We start from the raw sequence: 19,410 nt of genomic DNA on the forward strand, positions 1-19,410 counted from the left end.
AAGTGAAAGCCCTAGCTATCTCAGCGCCCTCACTGGTCATGGCCCTAGGTCCATAGCCTTTGGTTAGGGTGGCTATCCACCCTAAGGTGGTTTGCCCTGAAGAGTCCCCTTGTTCTGGCAAGATTATACTAGGTCTCCTTTCAATCTGATCATTGTCTTTGTTGGATGTTAATTCTATGGCCATGCAACTTGGAGAGTCTGTATTTTATCGAAAGGAAATGGGGAGCCACTGAAAGATTTGACTGAAGGCTGTTTTGAGCAAATTTTGGCTGCCATAGAGAGAATGGACCATGGGGGCAAGAATAAAGGCTGCTGGGATCACCCAAGTAGGAGACAAGAGCAGCCTACCCTAAGTGGGAGAAATAGATCGAGCTGAGAAATGCTTAGGAGGCGCTACTGTCAGAACAAGGTGATGCACTGGGTGTGCTCGATGAGGGCTTCCCATTTCCTTTTTCCTCTGTACTCAAAGTCCCCATCCTTCATCTGCCAGTGTCCCGCTGTGTGACCTGGAGGTAGTCCCTTCACCTCTCTCAGCTTGTTTCTATCCGTATCAGCCGTATCAGGGCTTCTTAGACCATTTATGATAAAGGAGCAGTCCCTTCTTGGATTTAACATATATTTGCAAATATGTGTCTGTAAGACCTTTGCACATGCTGGTCCCACTACCTCCTAATCACGCAGTCTCTCTTGAAATGGGACCACTTTAGGAGGCCATCCCTGACCACCCCATTGCCCCTTCCCTGTTTACTCTCTATCCTATCACAGTCATATTCTTTCCTACTTCTTTGTTAACTAGCTCTCTATCTCCAACTATAATGTAAGCCCGTAAGAGCAGACTTCGTTGATGTATATATATCCATTCCCAGGACCTAGCACAGCATGTGGCATACAGCAGGTCTTAGTATTTCTTTGGATGAATAAATGGATTGATGAGTTAATGAATGAATGAGTGAATGCTTTCCCTGGCATCTTAATGCCCCAGAACAAACCTTTTCTGGCTCGGAAGCATCTGGAGTGGGTTCAAATTCTGACTCAGCCATTTAACAGCTAAGTTTAGATAAATCGCTGAACCTCGCCCCCCCCAATCTCAGTTTCATTTTTCACATTAATCCCTACCTGGTAGAGATACTGTGAGGATCCAACTAGATAGGAAAATGGCCGAAGCGAAACAGGAGATATTTTTTTAATGTTTCTTTTCTTCTGTGTCTTTCACAACCGCGTCCTCCCAAGTCTGATCACCCCTGCCTTTCTCATCAAGCACCTCAGTATCTCCTTCGCGTCCCAGCCTGGAGGGACGTGAAGATTGCTGGTCCTTTCCGCACGCAAATCATGTTTCCTTCCTCTGAAAAAGCAGGAAAAAAAAAACCTTCCCGGCAACGGGTCGCGGGGTCCGCGGAGCGGGCGTCAGCGGCGGCAAGTGCGCACGCGTGCGCGCCTGCGTATAAGGGCCAGGGGACGGGTGGGGGGGTGAAGAAGGGGCCGGCCTTCGAGCGACAGCGACGCAAGATGGCAGCCACCACGGGCTCGGGTGAGCTGGGGAGCCGGGCCCGGCTGGCCAAGGGGGCGCGGGCCTGGGCCAGGGACCAAGGACCTGCAAAGGTCCTTGCAGCGGGACCAGGGCTTCTGCGCTGCCTCTGTCCGCTTGGCTCCGCTTGGCGACCCGGGCGGCCTGAGTGAGGAGGAGGAGCAGGCGGTGGCCGGAAGCACGGGCGGGGGCCGGAGGGTCCTGTGGGCGGCGCGGCGGGGCCCACAGGCTCCCCCGGGCGGCGTGAGGGCCCGGTTGAGAGGAAGGACTGGGCCCCAAGGCACTACTGAGGGACCGGAGCTATCGAGAGGCGAGTCTAGAGGCACTCCTGGGGATACCGAGGCTGGCGGCTCGGGGGAGTTCAAGTGATCTCTTTGGGGGATGAGAAGGGTCCCCAAAACGGATGAGAGTCCTTTACTGGATGTTAGAGGTCCGAGTCAGGGGGGAGCCTCAGGATGTCCGTTTGGCGGGGACTTCAGAGAACCCCTTAGAATGGATGGGAGAAGAAAACAGGATCTCAAGGGGTGACCGAGGATCCTCCATTGGTTAAGGGGACGGCTTCAGCGTTAGTTTGGGGGATGGGGTTAGCTGAAGAAATCTCTATGCTGATTGGAAAGGGGGCGACTTTGGTGGCTGTTTTTGGGGAAGAGGGATTAAGGGCATCTCTGCAGGATAAGTGAGCAGGGAAAAAACGATCTCTTAGATTCCAAGAGGAAATGACCTCGTCATTCTCAGGCTTTTATTTGAATAAACATGTTGGGGTTTAGGAGGCAAGCTCTGAGTGGAGTAGTAGTGGAAGCTTTCGATATTAGGTGAAGAACAGGTGAGCTAGGAGCCCTGAAGGTGTCTGTCTGGAGCGGGAGGGTCAACTGATAGAAGCTCCCAGGAAGTGAGTGAGAGTGGGAAAAAGTCCTGTTTCAGAGATTTTTCTTTTAGAGGAGAAAAATCTCCTCTGTTGGATGAAGGAAGCATAGCCTAAAGTGTCTGTTTTAAGGAGATGGTCACTCCCTAGCATTCCTTTGGATGTTGGTAAAAGATATGTGGGTTCAGCTCAGAAGATCCACCTCGAGTGGATGGGCATGGGGAGAGGAACAAATGAAATGAGAACTCTGGATGACTTTGGGGCAGGAAAGCTGAGCAAACCCCCATCTCCAGGATGCGGAAGAGGGAATAAGGGAGCTATACTTTGGGAGAGGGAAGTTCTTCCAGTCCCTTGTAGGTTAAGGGAAGCAGCATTTTTGTTTGAAACTTGATTCCCTTACTGCACTCCTAAGATGGGCCAGAGGATCAAATCCTGAAGGGTCTGTTTCAAGAGTTAATACTCCACAAATGGGCATCAGGGGATGAACTTAGATGGCCTTCTTGAGGGGGCTGGGTAAAGATGGGCTGGGGGAGGTCCCTCGGAGGGGCCAATAAGGCAAGAGACATTCTGGAAATGCAAGTTTTGGGGGAAGACTGAGTGTCCTCCTTATGGGGAGGAGGCTGAACCCTGAGGTACCTTGCAGTGATGTTGGCCAAGGAGGTCCTCACAGATAGGGTGACAATGGGTGAACGCTGATGAAGGAAGCAAACAGGGCCACCAGCCTAGGTGCTGAAATCCTCTGGCTGGTCAAGGCCACAGCATCAGCACTGTTAGGAGAGGCTTGGTGACCTAAAGGGAACAGAGTGAAGGGAGTCCCATCTTTCCAGGATGTTGCTCCTGCCTTATCCCAAGGAGCCAGCCCTGTTAGAGTGGCAGTAGAATTGGCTATAGGGGATCAGACTAAAGTGACCTGTCACAAGCAGTGGGGTCCCCCATGAGGGATAGAGGAGACCACATATCCTTTTCCTAGATTTTGGTTTTAGCCAGAATAGTGCTGAGTCAATTCATGTTTTAAGCTACTGACCCAGAGGAGAGAGGCTGAGTCAGGCCAGACTGCTGTGGGATACTTCTCACCATAATAGCACCCCTGCCAGGTTGCTATGAAGTGGGGGTACAGTGTGCCTGTGGCAGCCAGCATTATGGTCATATTGCAACTCAGCCCTGTTTGCAGTCACTTGAGATTGGCTGCCTACAATCTGTTGTAACAGCTACTTAATTCTAACTTCTTGAAGCCCTGCCAATGGATGAGTGCTTCATAAATGCTAATGTGGTCAGATAAAACACCATCAGCTGCTGTCTTGTGTCAAGAGCACTTGACGTGGTTTAGATAACATAGAACCGGCTTTAAGGTGCTCTCTAAATAGTGGGCTTCCAGAAAGTCCTTTGTTTATTCAACAGATATTTATTGAGGGCCTGTTTTGTCCCATGGTAAATAGTGGACAAGATGGACATAGCCCCTGTCCTTGAGGAGCTTACATTCAAGTCAGTAAGAAAGCCATTAAAGGACTAAATCATTAAGCCAATTTCAGATAGAAACTAGTGCTATGGAGAAATTTGTGTGATGTGATAAAGAGTGTGTGGAGTGGTGATCAGGGAAGGAAGGCTTCTCTGAGAAGACGGCATTTGAACTGGTGTAAATGATGGAAGGTGCCAAACTTGCAGTGTGTATCATAGGCAGGGGAGGTAGGGACAGTGAGTGCAAAGGCCTTGTGGCAGGACCAAGCTCAGTGTGTTGAAAGAACAGATTCAAGTCCTTACTGTGCACGAGAGGCTTGTTAAGGAGATGAGGTGGGGAGATACGGCTTTGGATTTTATTAAGTGTGAAGGGAAGCCATCAGGTTCGCTGGTATGAAGTAGGCATTCTAAATATTTATTGAATGAATGAGTCTGAAAAATGACAGGGAAATGACAAGGTGCCTGGCTCAGTTGGTAGAGCTTGCCACACTCAAACTCAGGATTGTGAGTGTGAGCCCTGTGTTGGGCATGAAGCCTACTTTAAAAAAAAAGAAAGAGAAAAAGAGGGGAGTGAGAGGATCTGACCTGTGCCCCTGTGTAGTAAAGGAGTGCAGAGTGCCTAGAGTGGAAGCAGAAGGGCCTTAATTGGGTTAAATCGAAATGAATGTTCAAGCCTCTGCTTTCTAACCCTGAGAAGTCTTTCAGGTTGGTCAGGGACCCTGAAGCCTTTCTTAGTCAGGTTTAGAACAAACCACTTTCTTAATCTGTGCCCCTAGTTGCCAGGAAACAGCTCTGAAGTCTGAATTCCTGTAAAGGGTTGGCCTTTGTTGTTGTTGGGGTTTTTTGTTGTTGTTGTTGTTGTTGTTGTTGTTGTTGTTTTTAAATGGTCACTACTTTCAACACTTGGGTACAACACCTTGCCACCTCCCTTGGTTCTGCAGTGCATGAACTCTGCATAGATCCCTAGAGGGTGGACTGTGAGAAGCCCGCGAGAATCCATCAGGATGCTGGTGCTGTGATGGGTAACTTCCTCCCGCCTTGGCCAGGATTGCAGGACCTCAAGCCCTTGGTTGCCAGGCCCTTCCCCTCTCCCAGCACCCCACAGGCTTCCCTGACAGTTACCAGAGACCTGAGTGCCAGAAGAAGAAGAAGCCCTAACTGGGCCTGACTTTAAATTTGCATTCTATGGAGTGGCCTTGTGTCCACATTCGGCACGTGCAAATTGAACCTGCCACAGTGGAGGTTCAACCGTTTTCCATTCCATTCAGGAGTGTTCCAGAGAGCTGGAGACCGGTGATGAGAACCTATAGTCTGGGAAGTTGGTCTTGTTCCTGTGTGTCTCACCATATGAGTGTCTTGTGCTGATTGTAGCCAGCTGCCTTTTGTACAACGCGGGCGCTCCGTGCCGGGGAGCTGCCTCTGTTCAGTGCTCAGCTAGAGCCGCCAGCTCCGGGGACGGAGGTCGGACCGTACCACCTGTTGCCCTCTTCAGGGGTTCCTGAGGTTCATTTTGATGATTTTGACTTTCCCCTTCGTGGTAGCTTTCAAACCATGCTTTTCACTCCACCGCATTCTCTTTCTCCCACCCCTTCTCTCTCACCTGAATTGTAGCCACAGTACTTTGATAAAAGTGGAATACAAAATGTAAAGCCAGGAATCCTCTGTTTGATTCTGAAAGGCCCCAGTGAAGTACAGAGCAGTATATTTGGTGAAGTAAACACTGTGAAGTTTCCCGGTAATTTGACTGACCTGTTACGTCATCTCATCCAACTCCCCACAACCCAGAGCTAACCAGAGTCAGTTTTGTCCCCACAGTATTACTGAGGGAGATGGGTGGCTGAGTGGCGGCACGTGGACAAGAGCCCAGGGGGTCTGGCTCCAGCTCCCTCCAGCCTGCTCCAGCGCCTTAGGAAAGAACTGGAAAGGCATGGATTTTGGGGATCGGTTCTTTGTAGGTATTGCAGTGTTTAATCTTATTGAGAGAAAGGGCTTTAATGAGAGGGGTCTGCCAGATGTCACAGGGACCCTTTTTATAGCAGCCCTGGCCACTGTTTGTCTCATTCTGGGTAACCTGCTGTCCAGTGATAGTGAAGTCCATTTTTAAGGAAGTCAGTACTCGCTAGGCTTGGGGCGCCTCCTGTCATTGACGGAGTAGGGCCTTATCTTCAGTCAGACTTTTTTTTTTTTTAAGAGGGTGGAGAAGGGCAGAGGGAGAGAAAGAATCCTAAGCAGCCTCCACGCCCAGCACCGAGCCTGATGTGGGCCTGATCTCACATCGCGGAGATCACTATCTGAGCTGAAATCAGGAGTTGGAAACCCACCTGACTGAGCCACCATGCACCCCCAGACTTGTTTTTAAAGTGTACTTCTAGGGCCTGCTATGCGCTAGTCAGTGTATTCAACTCAATTCAGCGATCCTGCCCCTCACTCAGTGCTTGGAGACCGGTACCTGCCATGAAGGTGAGAAACTGAGGCACAGACCCAGTGACTTGTGGAGCTAGGGTGCAGCACAGTTCTGCCCCAGGGCATGTGCTCTTGGCCACATTATCATTCTTCCAGCCCCCTCTGCCTTCTCTCCAGCCAGGCATCTCACCTTCCTTCAGCCTCTGGCAGGTCCGTCGACATTTCCATTTCCGACTTGGCCAATTAGTTCTTTCACAGGTGGATAGTCGAGGCGCTTAGATAGGGTCATTTCCTCATCCTCACATCCATCCATCACAAGTCCCGTAGGTAAAACCCAACAAAACATGCTAAATCCTCCTTTGCATCTCCACTAGTTTCATTCCTGCCGGACCAAAACCATCTCTGAAAGACCGCAGAAGCCAGCTTCCAGTCTTACCCTTTTCCAGTTCGTTCTCTAGAGGAAGCACAATGATGTTTTGCAGACTGAAAACAGAAACTGCCCCTCCACTGCAGAAAGCCCTCAGAATCAAATCTCCTTGCACTTTGAATCAGATCGTTCTCTTCTCTTGGGGCCCTCACGTGGTATCTCGCACACCTCTGCTCCTGCTCTAACCCCTTTGGGAATGATCTGCCTCCCGTTCTTCAGGTCTCTGCTCTGCAGAAGGGACATCCCTGACCACACCATTCAATATAGTCTTCTCAGTCATTATCACATCTCTTTTCTGTTCTCTTCTAAAGCACTCGCCTTATCGGAAGCTTTCTTATTTGCTCTCTTGCGTATTTTCTGTGCTTTTCCACAAGGGCGGGATTTTCTCCTGTTCTCCACTACTGTGTCGTAGCACCCAGCACAGTCCCTGACCTGCTCTGTAAATATCTGTTGACTTTTGCAATGAATTAATCCAAGGTCTCACCTTGATGTAGCCAAATATATAAATTTGACATATTTAGAGAAACAATGTATCTGATAAGGCAGAAGCAAGAGTGACTCTTCAGCCTTTCAATAAGGAAAGCTCTTGTCCTGACTAGTTGCTATTTCTAGAGGGACTTTAGCTACACTTAACTCTGTCCCCTTCTTCCCTAACTGTCCTATACCAGTTCCCACATCTTATTCTTTGCCTCTGCCCCTGTCAGAGAAAATCTGGTCCTTGTCCTTGGTCACCCTAGTATCCGGGAAACCCAGCATCTCACATTTTGTCACCAGCTCTTTGTTGTCCCATCGTCTGGGCTGTAGAGACAGATTGCCACTCTTCCCCTAGATCAGCAGCTCCTAAGCTAGTGTCTGAATCTCTAGGATTGCTTGCTCAGTCGCTGGGTTTCACCCTTAGGGTTCCAGGGTCTGTAGTTCTGTAGTGTGTTGTGGTGTTCTGGGATGGGGCATGTGAATTTACATTTCTAGTAAGTTCTCAGGGGATGTGTAGGCTGCAAGTGTGGGGACCATACTTGGAGGATGATTGCTGTAGAGGAGAGAACAATTCTGCTTCTCTGGGCAGGCACTAACTATGCAGCCAGACTGCCCTTGGCAGTTGCTCAGGAATAAAAGTTACCTGCCCCTGACTTTATGGCTGCTTTTCAGAAACATTGAAGCTGGTGGATCACCGTCCAGGCCTCCTTATTTTCCAAAACAGGAGTAGCACCAGACTCCTAGTTCACAGTCTTCCTTAAATGGGCAACCAGACCAGTTTTAACTGGCAACTTTCTTTTCAGGAGAAAACCTGTGAGGCTCAGCCAGGCCAGGGTTTTCCAGGATGGGGTGCTGTAGGAGCTGCTGCTTTGTGGCTGTGACTTTCCCAAAAGGTGTTGTAAAGGGCTTCACGTCCATTTTGTACCACAAATACTTTACTGTGTCTCCAATGACTGCGTTAAATGTTTTACTATGACATGGTGTAAAACCCTATCAAATATTCATGCTTTTTCAACCTGGTTGTCACATTTTCTTTGTAATATCCTGCAGCTGCTGACTTTTCAGCTTATACTTAGCCAGGAGAATAACTGGCTGACTCTTGATGCTGACATAGATCCAGGAAAAATCTGGAAAGAATTCTGAAGTTACACAGGACGAATATTTTCTTTAAAAAAAAATCTTGGACTACTGTGATATCTTAGCACCTTGGTGAAGTTATCTTAACATTTCCATCGTTAAATTTTTAATAGTTTACCAAGATTAACAGGAGTTCATTTCTGCGTCCTCTGTATTGTCCCTTGAAGCTGCTTCTCCAGCTGCCTTTGGTTTAAGATTCACACACAAATATTGAGGTTGATTCAGTGGATTAAAGTGCCATAGGAACTAAACATACAAGGAGTATCCTTAAGTTTTTCTGACCTACTACGCTTCTGTTCTTTGGCATGTGTGGATTTAATTTTTAAGTATATTCATGGAGATATTTTGTTAAAATTAATGTATCATCATTTTAGGCTTATACTCTCCATTCAGGATGGGATGAAGTCCTAACTTGTAACTGATACGAGGTCTATAGGATCTCTGAACCCCAGTAATACATATTTTTTTAAAGATTTTGTTTTTAAGTAATCACTGCACCCGGTGTGAGGCTCTCATTTGTAACCCCAAGGTTAAGAGTCACACAGTCCTCCTACTGAGCCAGCCCCAGGCACCCCGGAGCTCCACCAGTATTTGGATTTGTGTCCCTAGATAGCCCCTGAAGTTCTAGCACTAAGGTTGTCAGACCATGTAGAGTTAAATGCACTTGCTTTGTAGAAAATACTGATGTATTAACTTTGTATACAGTTTCTAAACAGTGTAGAATATCATTAACATGCTTTCATATATATTTTATGAAACAAAGGTCATCTTGTAGTGAAGAATCCTTTGGCTTGTGTGATTTGGGTAAAAAAAAAAACAAAAACAGTTTTCCGTCATTTTAAAAAATGCAGATTTCCCTAAAAGTCTCTATCATACTTGACTAAAAAATAAACTTTGTTATCAATTTTTAATTATTTCAAAATAAAAGACATTAGGTTTCTCAGTTACATGGTATCAGTGTTCAGTGTTTTGGCCACAGTAGACCTTGTTAGAGTTTACAGTAGGAAAGGAAGAGCTAGTGCTGTGTCTCCTGACAGGAAACATTTATTGAGCACCATTGTATGCCAGGTAACACACCAGATTCTGGAGAGGCAGGACTGAATGAGTCACAGCTCTAGCTCAGGAAGCTCTGAGAGTGAGTCAGACAATAAAAACGAAAGAAAATAAAATGTAAAGAAATAAGAAAAGGTCCAGCACAGACATTGCGTGAGGGTAAAGGGATGTGGGGGAGGAGCGCTCCAAGAAGACCTTTGCCTGGCTTCTAAATTAAGATTTCTGCTTCTTCCCAAGATCATTCAGAATTCAGTGTATAACTTTCCTTCAGCTATTTAATCCATACTTCCATAATCTTTCTAACATTATGGCTTTCTTTTAATAGTGCTATGAATGTTTCCATGCTGTATTTTCAGAAATAAAGCAGAGTTAGAATTCTGTGACATGGAGCGTTATTCATTCCGAAATAAGACCCCTCGCTGACCCCCAGCCACCCATTCATTCAGTTGGCAAGCACTTGAGCACAGAGGCTGGCGGAGCGCTCCTTGCGGGGTTGAAGGTTTGGCAGTGAACAGAATGGACGGAGTTTCACTCTCATGGAGCTTATTTATGTTCAGATGAGAGAGACAGTAGACAACTAATAATTAGAAATGAACGTATTAAAAATGTCAAGTGGTAGCCAGTGCGATGAAGAAAAGCAAAGCAAGATAAGGGAATTGGGAAGTCCAGCCTTAGTGAGGAGTAAGAGAACCACCTCACCGGCCATCCAGAGAATCCCAGGGGAGGCAGAAAGTGAGGTTGTCAGTTCGTGTGGGAACTGAAAGAAGGTGGGTATGGCCGAGGGAGGACAAGGAGCAAGGGAGCGGGTGGCAGGAAAGGCTAGAGACGCGGGTGGTGCTCCGGCGTGTGCTGGGTGGGCCAGTGGAGGGCTGGGTGAGTGACAGGAGCAAACTTACTTTAAAAAGCTCACCGCGGGGATGCCTGGGTGGCGCAGTTGGTTGGACGACTGCCTCCGGCTCAGGGCATGATCCTGGAGTCCCGGGATCGAGTCCCACATCAGGCTCCCAGCTCCATGGGGAGTCTGCTTCGCTCTCTGACCTTCTCCTCGCTCATGCTCTCTCTCACTGTCTCTCTCTCTCAAATAAATAAAATAAAATCTTTAAAAAAAAAAAAAAAAAAGCTCACCGCGGAGACGACACTGTAGGTATAGGCCAGTGGGCTGGGCAACCAGTTAGGACACTGAGGGGGCATGGACGACAGGGATCACAGTGGACATGGCAAAAATGACCATATTTGGAATATATTTGGAAATGGACTGAGTATGGGGGGTAAGGGAAAGATTTCTCATCTTGACCCCAAGGTACTTGACCAGAGCAATCCGGTAAATGTTTGTGCCATATATACTGAGATAGAGGAGTGGGTGGTTTGGGGAGATTTTTTTTTTTTTTTTTAGGAATACAAAGTTCTGTTTGGAAGTGTTTTAGGTTGTAGGCATCTAAACTGAGAGGTCAGGGAGGCAGTTAATTGGAAATGTAATTTGTAAAGCCACTAGGGGCCTCCTTCCTTTGGGTGAAATAGCCTGGGGATGGGGGAATGGAAGAGAAAGAAAGGGGAAGGTGTGGAGGCTATGCCCTGAGGCCAGGCAGTCAGTATGTGGAGGTTAGAGAGGGGAGATGAAGGAGTCAGTGAGATAGAAAGAGAATCTGAGGCTCAGGGAAGCCCCTGAAATTGCCACTGGAGCGCTAGGAAGTGGGAATTGGGACTGAAAATCTGCCCCAGGGTTTTGCTAGAGGGTCTCCTTGTGCCCCTGACCAGAGCAGTTTTGGTGAGTGACTAGACATAAAGGATGATTAGGACAGGTGCAGGTAAGGTGCAGAACGGCAGACAAGAAAAAACCCTTTGAGGTTTTTTGCTAAGAAGGAACAAAGAAATGAGATGGTAGCTGGGGAGAGTTTGGGATCAGGCGAGGGGTTGGGGGTTTTATTTTATGATGGATGATACAATGTGCTAATGAAAGGGATGCGATAGAAGTTACTCTGCCAGGAATTACACACAGCGCTTGACGGGTTTTATCTCGTCCATTCTTCTTGCCACCCATAGCGTCAGGGAGTGATGGCACCCCTGTTTCCCTGAGCCTCGAGGTAGCTGGTAGAGTCCCACAGCTAGATGGCCAGGAGACTGTGGAGCGGAAACTTGATTCCCAGGTCTTGCACTTAATCCTCTCTGGAGAGATTATAGAATTTTCTCTAGCATGCACTCTGATTGTTTTGTGTGGGAGATAACTTAGCCATTGCTCTGACGAGCGTTTGAAAATTGGAATGATAACGGGGGCACCTGGCTGGCTCAGCCAGTATAGCGTGCAACTCTTGATCTTGGGTTTGCAATTCAAGCCTTAACATTGGGTATAGAGATTATTTAAAAATAGAATCTTTCAAAATAAATAATAGAATGGTAGACCAGGAGGGTATCCTCATGATTGTGTGTTTGTGACATGTAAAGATCATTATTCCATACAAGGAAGCATGGGTGACCTTGTGCTGTTTTTTGGGGGGGAGGGGGGAAGGGCAGAGTGAGAGAGAGAGAATGAGAGAGAGAGAGAGAGAGGGAATCTTAAGCAGGCTCCACGAGAGTCAGACACTTAACTGATGGAGCCACTCAGGCACCTCTGTGCTTATTTTTTTATAAAATGGAGTTTGCATACCTTTTTATCCTCTCCCCCTACCTCCAATTTGGGATTTTTCAACAAATACTCACGTTAAGCCTGCTGTGTACAGGCCAGCAGTTTTTTTTCTCACATTGTAAGAATGGGAACCACTGCCACAGTCATGCAAATTGGTATGTGCTGCCTTAAGTCTCTTAACATTCCTTTTTTTTGCAGGGGGGGGGTGGGACACGACACAGAGAGCAGGAATGTGTACTAGCAGAGGGAACCTCAGGCAGAGGGAGGGGGAGAAGCAGGTTCCCCACAGAGCAGGGACCCTGACGTGGGGCTCAATCCCAGGATCCTGGGATCATGACCTGAGCCAAAGGCAGACACTTAACCAACTAAGCCAGGCGCCCCTCTTAACGTTCCTTCAGTTTCCCACCGCCTGGCGCCTTGATAAGATGTTCTGCCATAATACTTGCTCTAAGCAGATGCTTCTGGCTGTGCATCCTGAGATGTCGCTGGTTGCATACTCCTAACCTGGCCTCTCCTCCTTCCCTGCCCACCCTGGGCATTACGCAGAATATTCACCTTATCTCTTGGCCTACTTGGAGCATAGTGACCCTGGCGATAAAGTCTGGTCCCTCTTGGTAGCAAGGCCCCACCTCCAGCTTTCATCAAATTCAGAGGGGTCTTGGACCCTCTCATTGCCTTGTGATAGGCTGTATTTCTGTCATCCAGTTCTGATACTGTTCTGTTTTATTGAGCTTTGTATGTGTATACCTTTTTGGCATGTGTATTTTGTTTTCATAGTGAGACTTTATACTTTATCGAGCTGTGAGACCTCTGTTTTTATTTCTTTCATAGCCCCTTGAAGGTCTAGCATGGTATTGGATAAGTGTTGGGTATTCTTGCACAGAAAGAAGTTGTAAACGATTATGTTACCAACAAATTTACAGGAAATTTTTGACAAGCAGGTAAAAAGCCTAGCAAACTTTTTTTTCTTTTAAAGATTTTATGTATTTATTTGAGAGAGATAGAACAAGCGGAGGGGAGAGGGAGAAGTCATCTCCTCACTGAGCAGGGAGCCTGAATTAGGGCTCAGTCCCAGGATCCTGGGATGACAACCTGAGCCAAAGGCAGACGCTTAACTGACTAGCTGCCCAGGCGGTCACTTCTCCTAGCAAACTTTATTTGCAGGCCTGAAACGTGTGGATTTTTTTGCTTAGAAGTGTGGAGTGAGCTCAGTTTTACAGACATTAAACATGGTTAACCCCAGAATGGTGCCTTACTAAATAGAGTTCAGTAAACCACTTAACTAGGTATTCATTAGCCACTCCTGTGTAAATATCAGAAAAAAACTGAATGAACCGCTCCATCATTTTATAATTCCTGATTTCTGCTAGCTGTTCTTATTCTCCAAACTCTGTTTTTAGTCAGTTTTTGAGTGAAAATAAAAGTTTGTGTTTTAGTAAAAATGAATTCAGAGTGACAGTTCCCTTTTAAAGCTGTTGAGTTTGTGGACTTAAATTCTTCATTATTTAGCTAAATAAAGGTGAACAGAGTACTTAACCACCCCATGCCAGATTAGCATGGTGTTTATCAATCTTACCCTTCTGACAAAAAAGTTTTTAAGAACTCTCTGAGCTAAATCTAGGATGTTAGGGATCAAAGAGATTCTTGAGAACAATTTGGTGTCCCCACACAGTGATGGTTCATAAGCAGAACTTGACCCACAAATACTTGGTCAGACCAAAGGAGTGACTGTCGCCTTTATTTATTTATTTATTTATTAAGATTTTGTTTATTTATTTGACAGAGAGAGATCACAAGCAGGCAGAGGGGTGGGGGAAGCAGGCTCCCCACCAAACAGAGAGCCTGATGCGGGGCTCGATCCCAGGACCCCGAGATCATGACCTGAGCCTAAGGCAGAGGCTTAGCCCACTGAGCCACCCAGGCACCCCTGACTGTCCCCTTTGAATAGGACATATATTCTCCAGCCTACCTCGGTTCTTAACACTCCCTATTTAAAGCCAGACATTAAAGAAAATTTGTAATGCTATCCTACTCTTCTCACTAATTTTCTTTTGTTCTTTGGAAACTAGTTATCTCATAAGATAGGTTATTTATCTGAACACATGATGATTTGTTGTAGTTAGTTTTATTTTTTTTAATATTTATTTCTTTTTATTTTTTTTAAGATTTTATTTATTTATTTGACACAGAGAGAAAGATCCTAAGTAAGCAGAGAGGCAGACAGAGAGAGAAGGAAACGGGCTCCCTGCTGAGCAGAGAGCCCAATGCAGGGCTCAGTCCCAGAACCCTGAGACCATGACCTGAGCTGAAGGCAGAGGCTTAACCCACTGAGCCACCCAAAAATTGAGAACTGCTGTTCAAATGGAATGAATGCTTATTGTAATTAATCAGTATATTGTTCAATTATTCCAATATTTATATGTATGTTCCAACTCCCACTTGGAATGTTTTTTGACAACCTAATAGATAATTAGCCATTCCAGAGGTTTTTTATTTTTTTAACTTTTTTTTTTTTTCTTTAAGTAGGCTCCATGCCCCGCATGGGGCCCAACACGGGGCTTGAACTCATGACCCTGAGATCAGACCTGAGCTGAGATCAAGTTGGATGCTTAACCAGCTGAACCACCCACGCACCCCTTAAACTTTTTCTGAATCCTCTTTTATAACTTGAATCAAATTTAATGATCCTATAATGTCAGTACTGCGAGAACTGTGCATTTCTTTGTCCTGTGTGGTGCTCTGCAATTATTCCAAATGCGAACCTAAGATAAGTAGAACCCTTTATTTCTTTGGTTCAGTTGTGTACATGGGCTTTAACTGAATGTCTGATCCGGTAGAAATGACTGTTGGAAGTACAGAATTAAATAATAGAATATTTTTTCCCTATTTCACAAGTAGAAATCAAACATTGAATTTACTATTTGAAACTAATACAATGAGCTTGTGATCTTTGGATTAGGAGTCCCTTATCAGATCTGCTTGTTAATGAAGAGGTAATATTTCCAGCCTCAACATTTTACTTAAGTTTACAAGAGAGGTAGTCTTATCAGGAATAGTTAATCCAGCCTGATTTAAATAACTGACACAAGAAGGCAACATTTTTCATCTTTCCATAAAGAGAGCTTGAAATAGAAGTCACACACACAGCTTCTGTTCTGAGGGCTCAGCTATGGTAACTGTTGTGCTTTGCCATTTATGCGTTTGTCTTGAACAGGTTTTAATAATATTAAAAAATACGGACTACTTACTTAAAACTAGTCACTTAAAAAACCATTAAGTCAGATTGCTATTCATATGAATGAGGGCCTGAGAAGGTAAGGGAGCTTGATAGGTATCTGGGGGAAGCGTTTTCCAGGCAGAGGGAACAGTCATTGTGAAAGCCCAGACATAGGACCTTGTCTAGAGTATAGTTGGCATATTTCCTAAGTGTTTTGTTTTGCACATAATGAGATCATGGTAAAAGAAATCAGAAAATACAGAAAAGGTAGGGGACGGGGATTAAAGAGTACACTTATCATGATGAAAAAAATAAAATGATTTTAGCAGGGTGCCTGGGTGGCTCAGTGGGTTAAGCCGCTGCCTTCGGCTCGGGTCATGATCTCGGAGTCCTGGGATAGAGTCCCGCATTGGGCTCTCTTCTCAGCAGGGAGCCTGCTTCCTCCTCTCTCTCTCTCTCTCTCTGCCTACTTGTGATCTCTCTCTCTGTCGAATAAATAAATAAAATCTTTAAAAAATAAAAAAATAAAATGATTTTAAAAAGAAAATACAGGAAGGGGGTTGGAATCACCCATTATCCTTGCACCTAGAGATAACCATTGTTACCTTCTCGGTCTCTAACCTTTTCAGCTTTGTTAAGCTGCTTAAAATGTCACCTAGCATCTGCCTTAGTTTCCTAGGGCTGCCGTAACAGTACCACACACTGGGTGGCTTACACAACAGGAATTTATGTGCTCATGGCTCTGGAGGCTAGAAGTCCAAGCTCAAGGTGTCAACAGGTTTATTTCTTCTGAGGCCTCTTCCCTTCGCTTGCAGAGGGCTGCCCTCCTGTGTCCTCACACACTCTGTCTCCGTGCACTCTTGCTTCCATTGTTTCTTTGTCTGAATTCCTCTTATAAGGACACCAGTCAGATTGGATTAGGGCTCATCCTAATGGACTCATTTTATTTTTCATTTATGTGTGTATATTGTTTTGTTTTGTTTTAGAAAGGATACGCACGGGGTTGGGGTTGAGAGGGTGGTCAGAGGGAGAGGGAATCCCAAACAAGCTCCCTACCCAGCGAGGAGCCCGACATAGCGCTCGATCCCAGGACCCCAAGATCATGACCCAAGCCAAAATTAAGAGTCAGACAGTCAACCAACTGAGCCACTCGGGAGCCCCTTTTGTTTGTATATTTTTAAGAGATTTTAAAAATACATATGTGTGTGTGTGTGTGTGTTTAAGTAAACTGCGCCTCCTACATGGAGCTCAAAATCACAACCCCAAGATCAAGAGTCACATGCTCTACCTTCTGAGCCAACCAGGTGCCCCCAATGGTCTCATTTTAACTTAATCACATCTTTAAAGGCCTTATTTCCAAATACTGTCACATTCTGAGGTGATAGCAGTTAGGGCTTCAGCATATGAATGGGCAGGGACACAGTTCACCTGTTACACCATCTGACATTTATCAGTCTTCCTCTCCATATGATCGTGTTCCTTTGGTACTCATTTCCATTAGTGCAGGCTTATACATTAAACAGTGGTAATAGCCATAGCTCTACACAGTGATGCCCCTCCCTGCTCCGCTGCCCAGGCAAATTACTTAGGATTAGTAAAGATTCAGAGTTAACTCTCTGGACGAAAGACATTGTATTGTCTGGTGTTTTGCTTATAACGTCATAAACATCCTTTAGCTTCGTGTTTGCTGAGGAATGCAAGCCAGTATAGCCGAATAATCCAGTTGACTATTTAGATTAAAAATGCCAGTGCTTTACAAATGAGCCGTTCAAGTATGCTTTCCAGTTTATTCTGTTTCCTTTAAAGTACTGTCCGTGTCATTTACTCTTACCTCCAGTCAGCCGACTCGTTTGCTTACATTTATGCCAAAAGGAAATTTTTTACCATACCATCATTGTACATGGGAAGTTAGTATAATATTACTTGGCCTTAAATTATTTTCCCATCCAAGTACTAACCAAGCCCAACCCTGCTTAGCTTCCGAGATCAGATGAGATCAGGCGCGTTCAGTGTGGAATGGCTGTAGATACCTTAAATTATTCTTAAAAATGAATACAGAGGGGCACGTGGGTGGCTCAGTGGGTTAAAGCCTCTGCCTTCAGCTCAGGTCATGATCCCAGGGTCCTGGGATCAAGCCCCCGCATGGGGCTCTCTGCTCAGCAGAGAGGTTCCCTTCCTTTCTCTCTGCTCCTGCCTCTCTGCCTACTTGTCTGTGTCTGTCAAATAAATAAATAAAATCTTTAAAAAAAAAAAAAAAAAAAAAAGGCTCTGCCTTCATCTCAGTTCATGATCCTGGGGTCCTGGGATCGAGCCCCTCTTTGGGCGCCCTGCTCAGCAGGAAACCTACTTCTCTGTCTCCCACTCCCCCTGCCTGTGTGTTCCCTTTGTCACTTGTCTCTCTTTGTCAAATAATTAAAATCTTTAAAAAAAAAAAAATGAATACAGAACTGTCAAGTGAAGTGTTCAGTTATCGCCACCTAAATCCTCTCCTGTAACTACCATTGGCAACTCCGCCCTTCCACTTGCTCAGACAAAAGCCGGGAAGCCAGAGTAGTAGACTGCTCGGCTTTCGGGCACTCGGGCAGTCTGGCCGCGAGTCTTAGCACTGTGCACCTCCCGAATATCTGGAATTGCACTACTTCTCACCACCTTCACCAGCCCAAGCCAGAATGTTCTTTTGCCAGGATTTTTACAGGAGGCCGAAGCTCCCTTCGCCTCACTCTGTGCACAGCAGTCGGAGAGATCCTATTTTTAAAAAGCAAGTCAGATCCCACCACTCCTCGGAACTCTGCTGTCTTCGCAGATCAGTAATTGGAGTCCTTACCCATCCCCTGCTCCTCCCTCTCACTGTCCCGCTGCTAGCTGAATTGGGCTCTTGCTGTTCTGTGACATTCCAGTCAAGGTCTTACCTGCGGGTCTGAGCGCTTGCTCTTTCTTCATTGGAAGCCTCTCTGCTCAGCTCTGCGTAGGTCATGCCCCTTCACGCAGGTTAGGGACAGGACCTCCGGACACCTGGTCGCAGTAAGGCTTTCCTTGATCTCCCCGTTTAAAGCTGGAGCTCCTCCCCCTACCGCTCCCTGCTCCAGAACTCCACCGGCTGTGGTCGTCTCTGATCTGTATTTCTGTTCGGTGATTATATGTCCCCACTAGCATGTACGCTCCATTGGGGACAGGCATTTTTGTTTTTTCACTGCTTAGTCCCCGTTGCCTAGAAAAGTGCCCGACACAGAGCAGGTGCTCTGGCATTTACTCCAGTTGAACGAATAATAGAGGCGCCCCACCTTGGGAAACCCTGAGAGATCCTGGGAACCACCTCCTAGTCCGCAGTCCCTCCAGTGAGTTTTCCTCCACGGCTCCGTGGTAAGTGCTGCTCACCTCCGGAAGTCTGGCCAGTCGGAGGTTCAGCATTCGAGGCAAAAGAGAGCGTAGAATTTGTCTGAATTTGAGGTTTTTTCCCCCAGAGATTATAGTTCAAATGCCGGGGAGGCAGGTGGAAGAGGGGAGAGAGAGGCAGGCAGGACCGGCTGGCAGAACATTTCCTGGGAGGGTTGCTTGGAGCCCAAGCACAGGAAGAGAGTTGCTCCCCCTGCCCTTCCACAGCCTCGTCCCCTGTCTGTCCCCAGTGCCTCGGTTCTGTTCTGGAAAGCACCCAGAAGTGGCTCAAGCCTTAATCTGAACTCAGGTATAGTAGCTTGAACCTGTGAGAGTGTTTGTGTGATTTCTTCCACGAGCTACTTGCCAGGCTTTGGAATTTTTGGAAACAAGTAAATCAGAGAACCAGCTCTTTGGGCTTTTTCATAAGAGAGAAACCACGGCTTGAATAACTGAAAATTTCACCCCCGGCGCCTTCAGTTGGCTCTTAGCTGATCAAGAGAATACTGTTTTTATTTCATGTGGCTGTCGCGGCTGGTTGTTCCTCCTGAGGTAGTTTGAGCGTCTTTCCAACAAATGCACATACCCTTAGCCTCAAAAACGTGTAATAAGAACGAAACAGAAGCAGGAGCCTTTTCTCTTCTGAGGCAGTTGCTGCTCATGATAACCAGTGTTGGTGGTTTTCATCTGTTCTGGACCCAAACTGATCAACATATTGACACAAACTCTTGATGAAGTTATCGAAGCTGCGGGACCTGGCGGGGAGGGGGCATGGTCTTTCTAGGCTTGGTTTAGTGGTCACTTCACCTTAAACAAAACCACGACCCTTCCTCGTGGGCACGCTGCTCGGTCCCAGAAGCTCTGT

General features: G+C 46.3%; 1 protein-coding gene across 1 annotated transcript in view; it reads left to right on the forward strand.

The window, feature by feature from the left end:
- Positions 1–1,462: 1,462 nt before the first annotated feature.
- The window catches only part of UBE2V1 (ubiquitin conjugating enzyme E2 V1), a 30,298-nt gene continuing 12,350 nt past the window's right edge, over positions 1,463–19,410 (forward strand). The window contains exon 1 of the mRNA XM_044262847.1: positions 1,463–1,528. Coding sequence (XP_044118782.1) covers positions 1,507–1,528 — 22 coding nt within the window. The 5' untranslated portion in view covers positions 1,463–1,506. The remainder of the gene's footprint in view (positions 1,529–19,410) is intronic.

Source organism: Neovison vison, chromosome 8 (genome assembly GCF_020171115.1).
Source record: "Neovison vison isolate M4711 chromosome 8, ASM_NN_V1, whole genome shotgun sequence".
Classification (NCBI taxonomy): Eukaryota; Metazoa; Chordata; class Mammalia; order Carnivora; family Mustelidae; genus Neogale; species Neogale vison.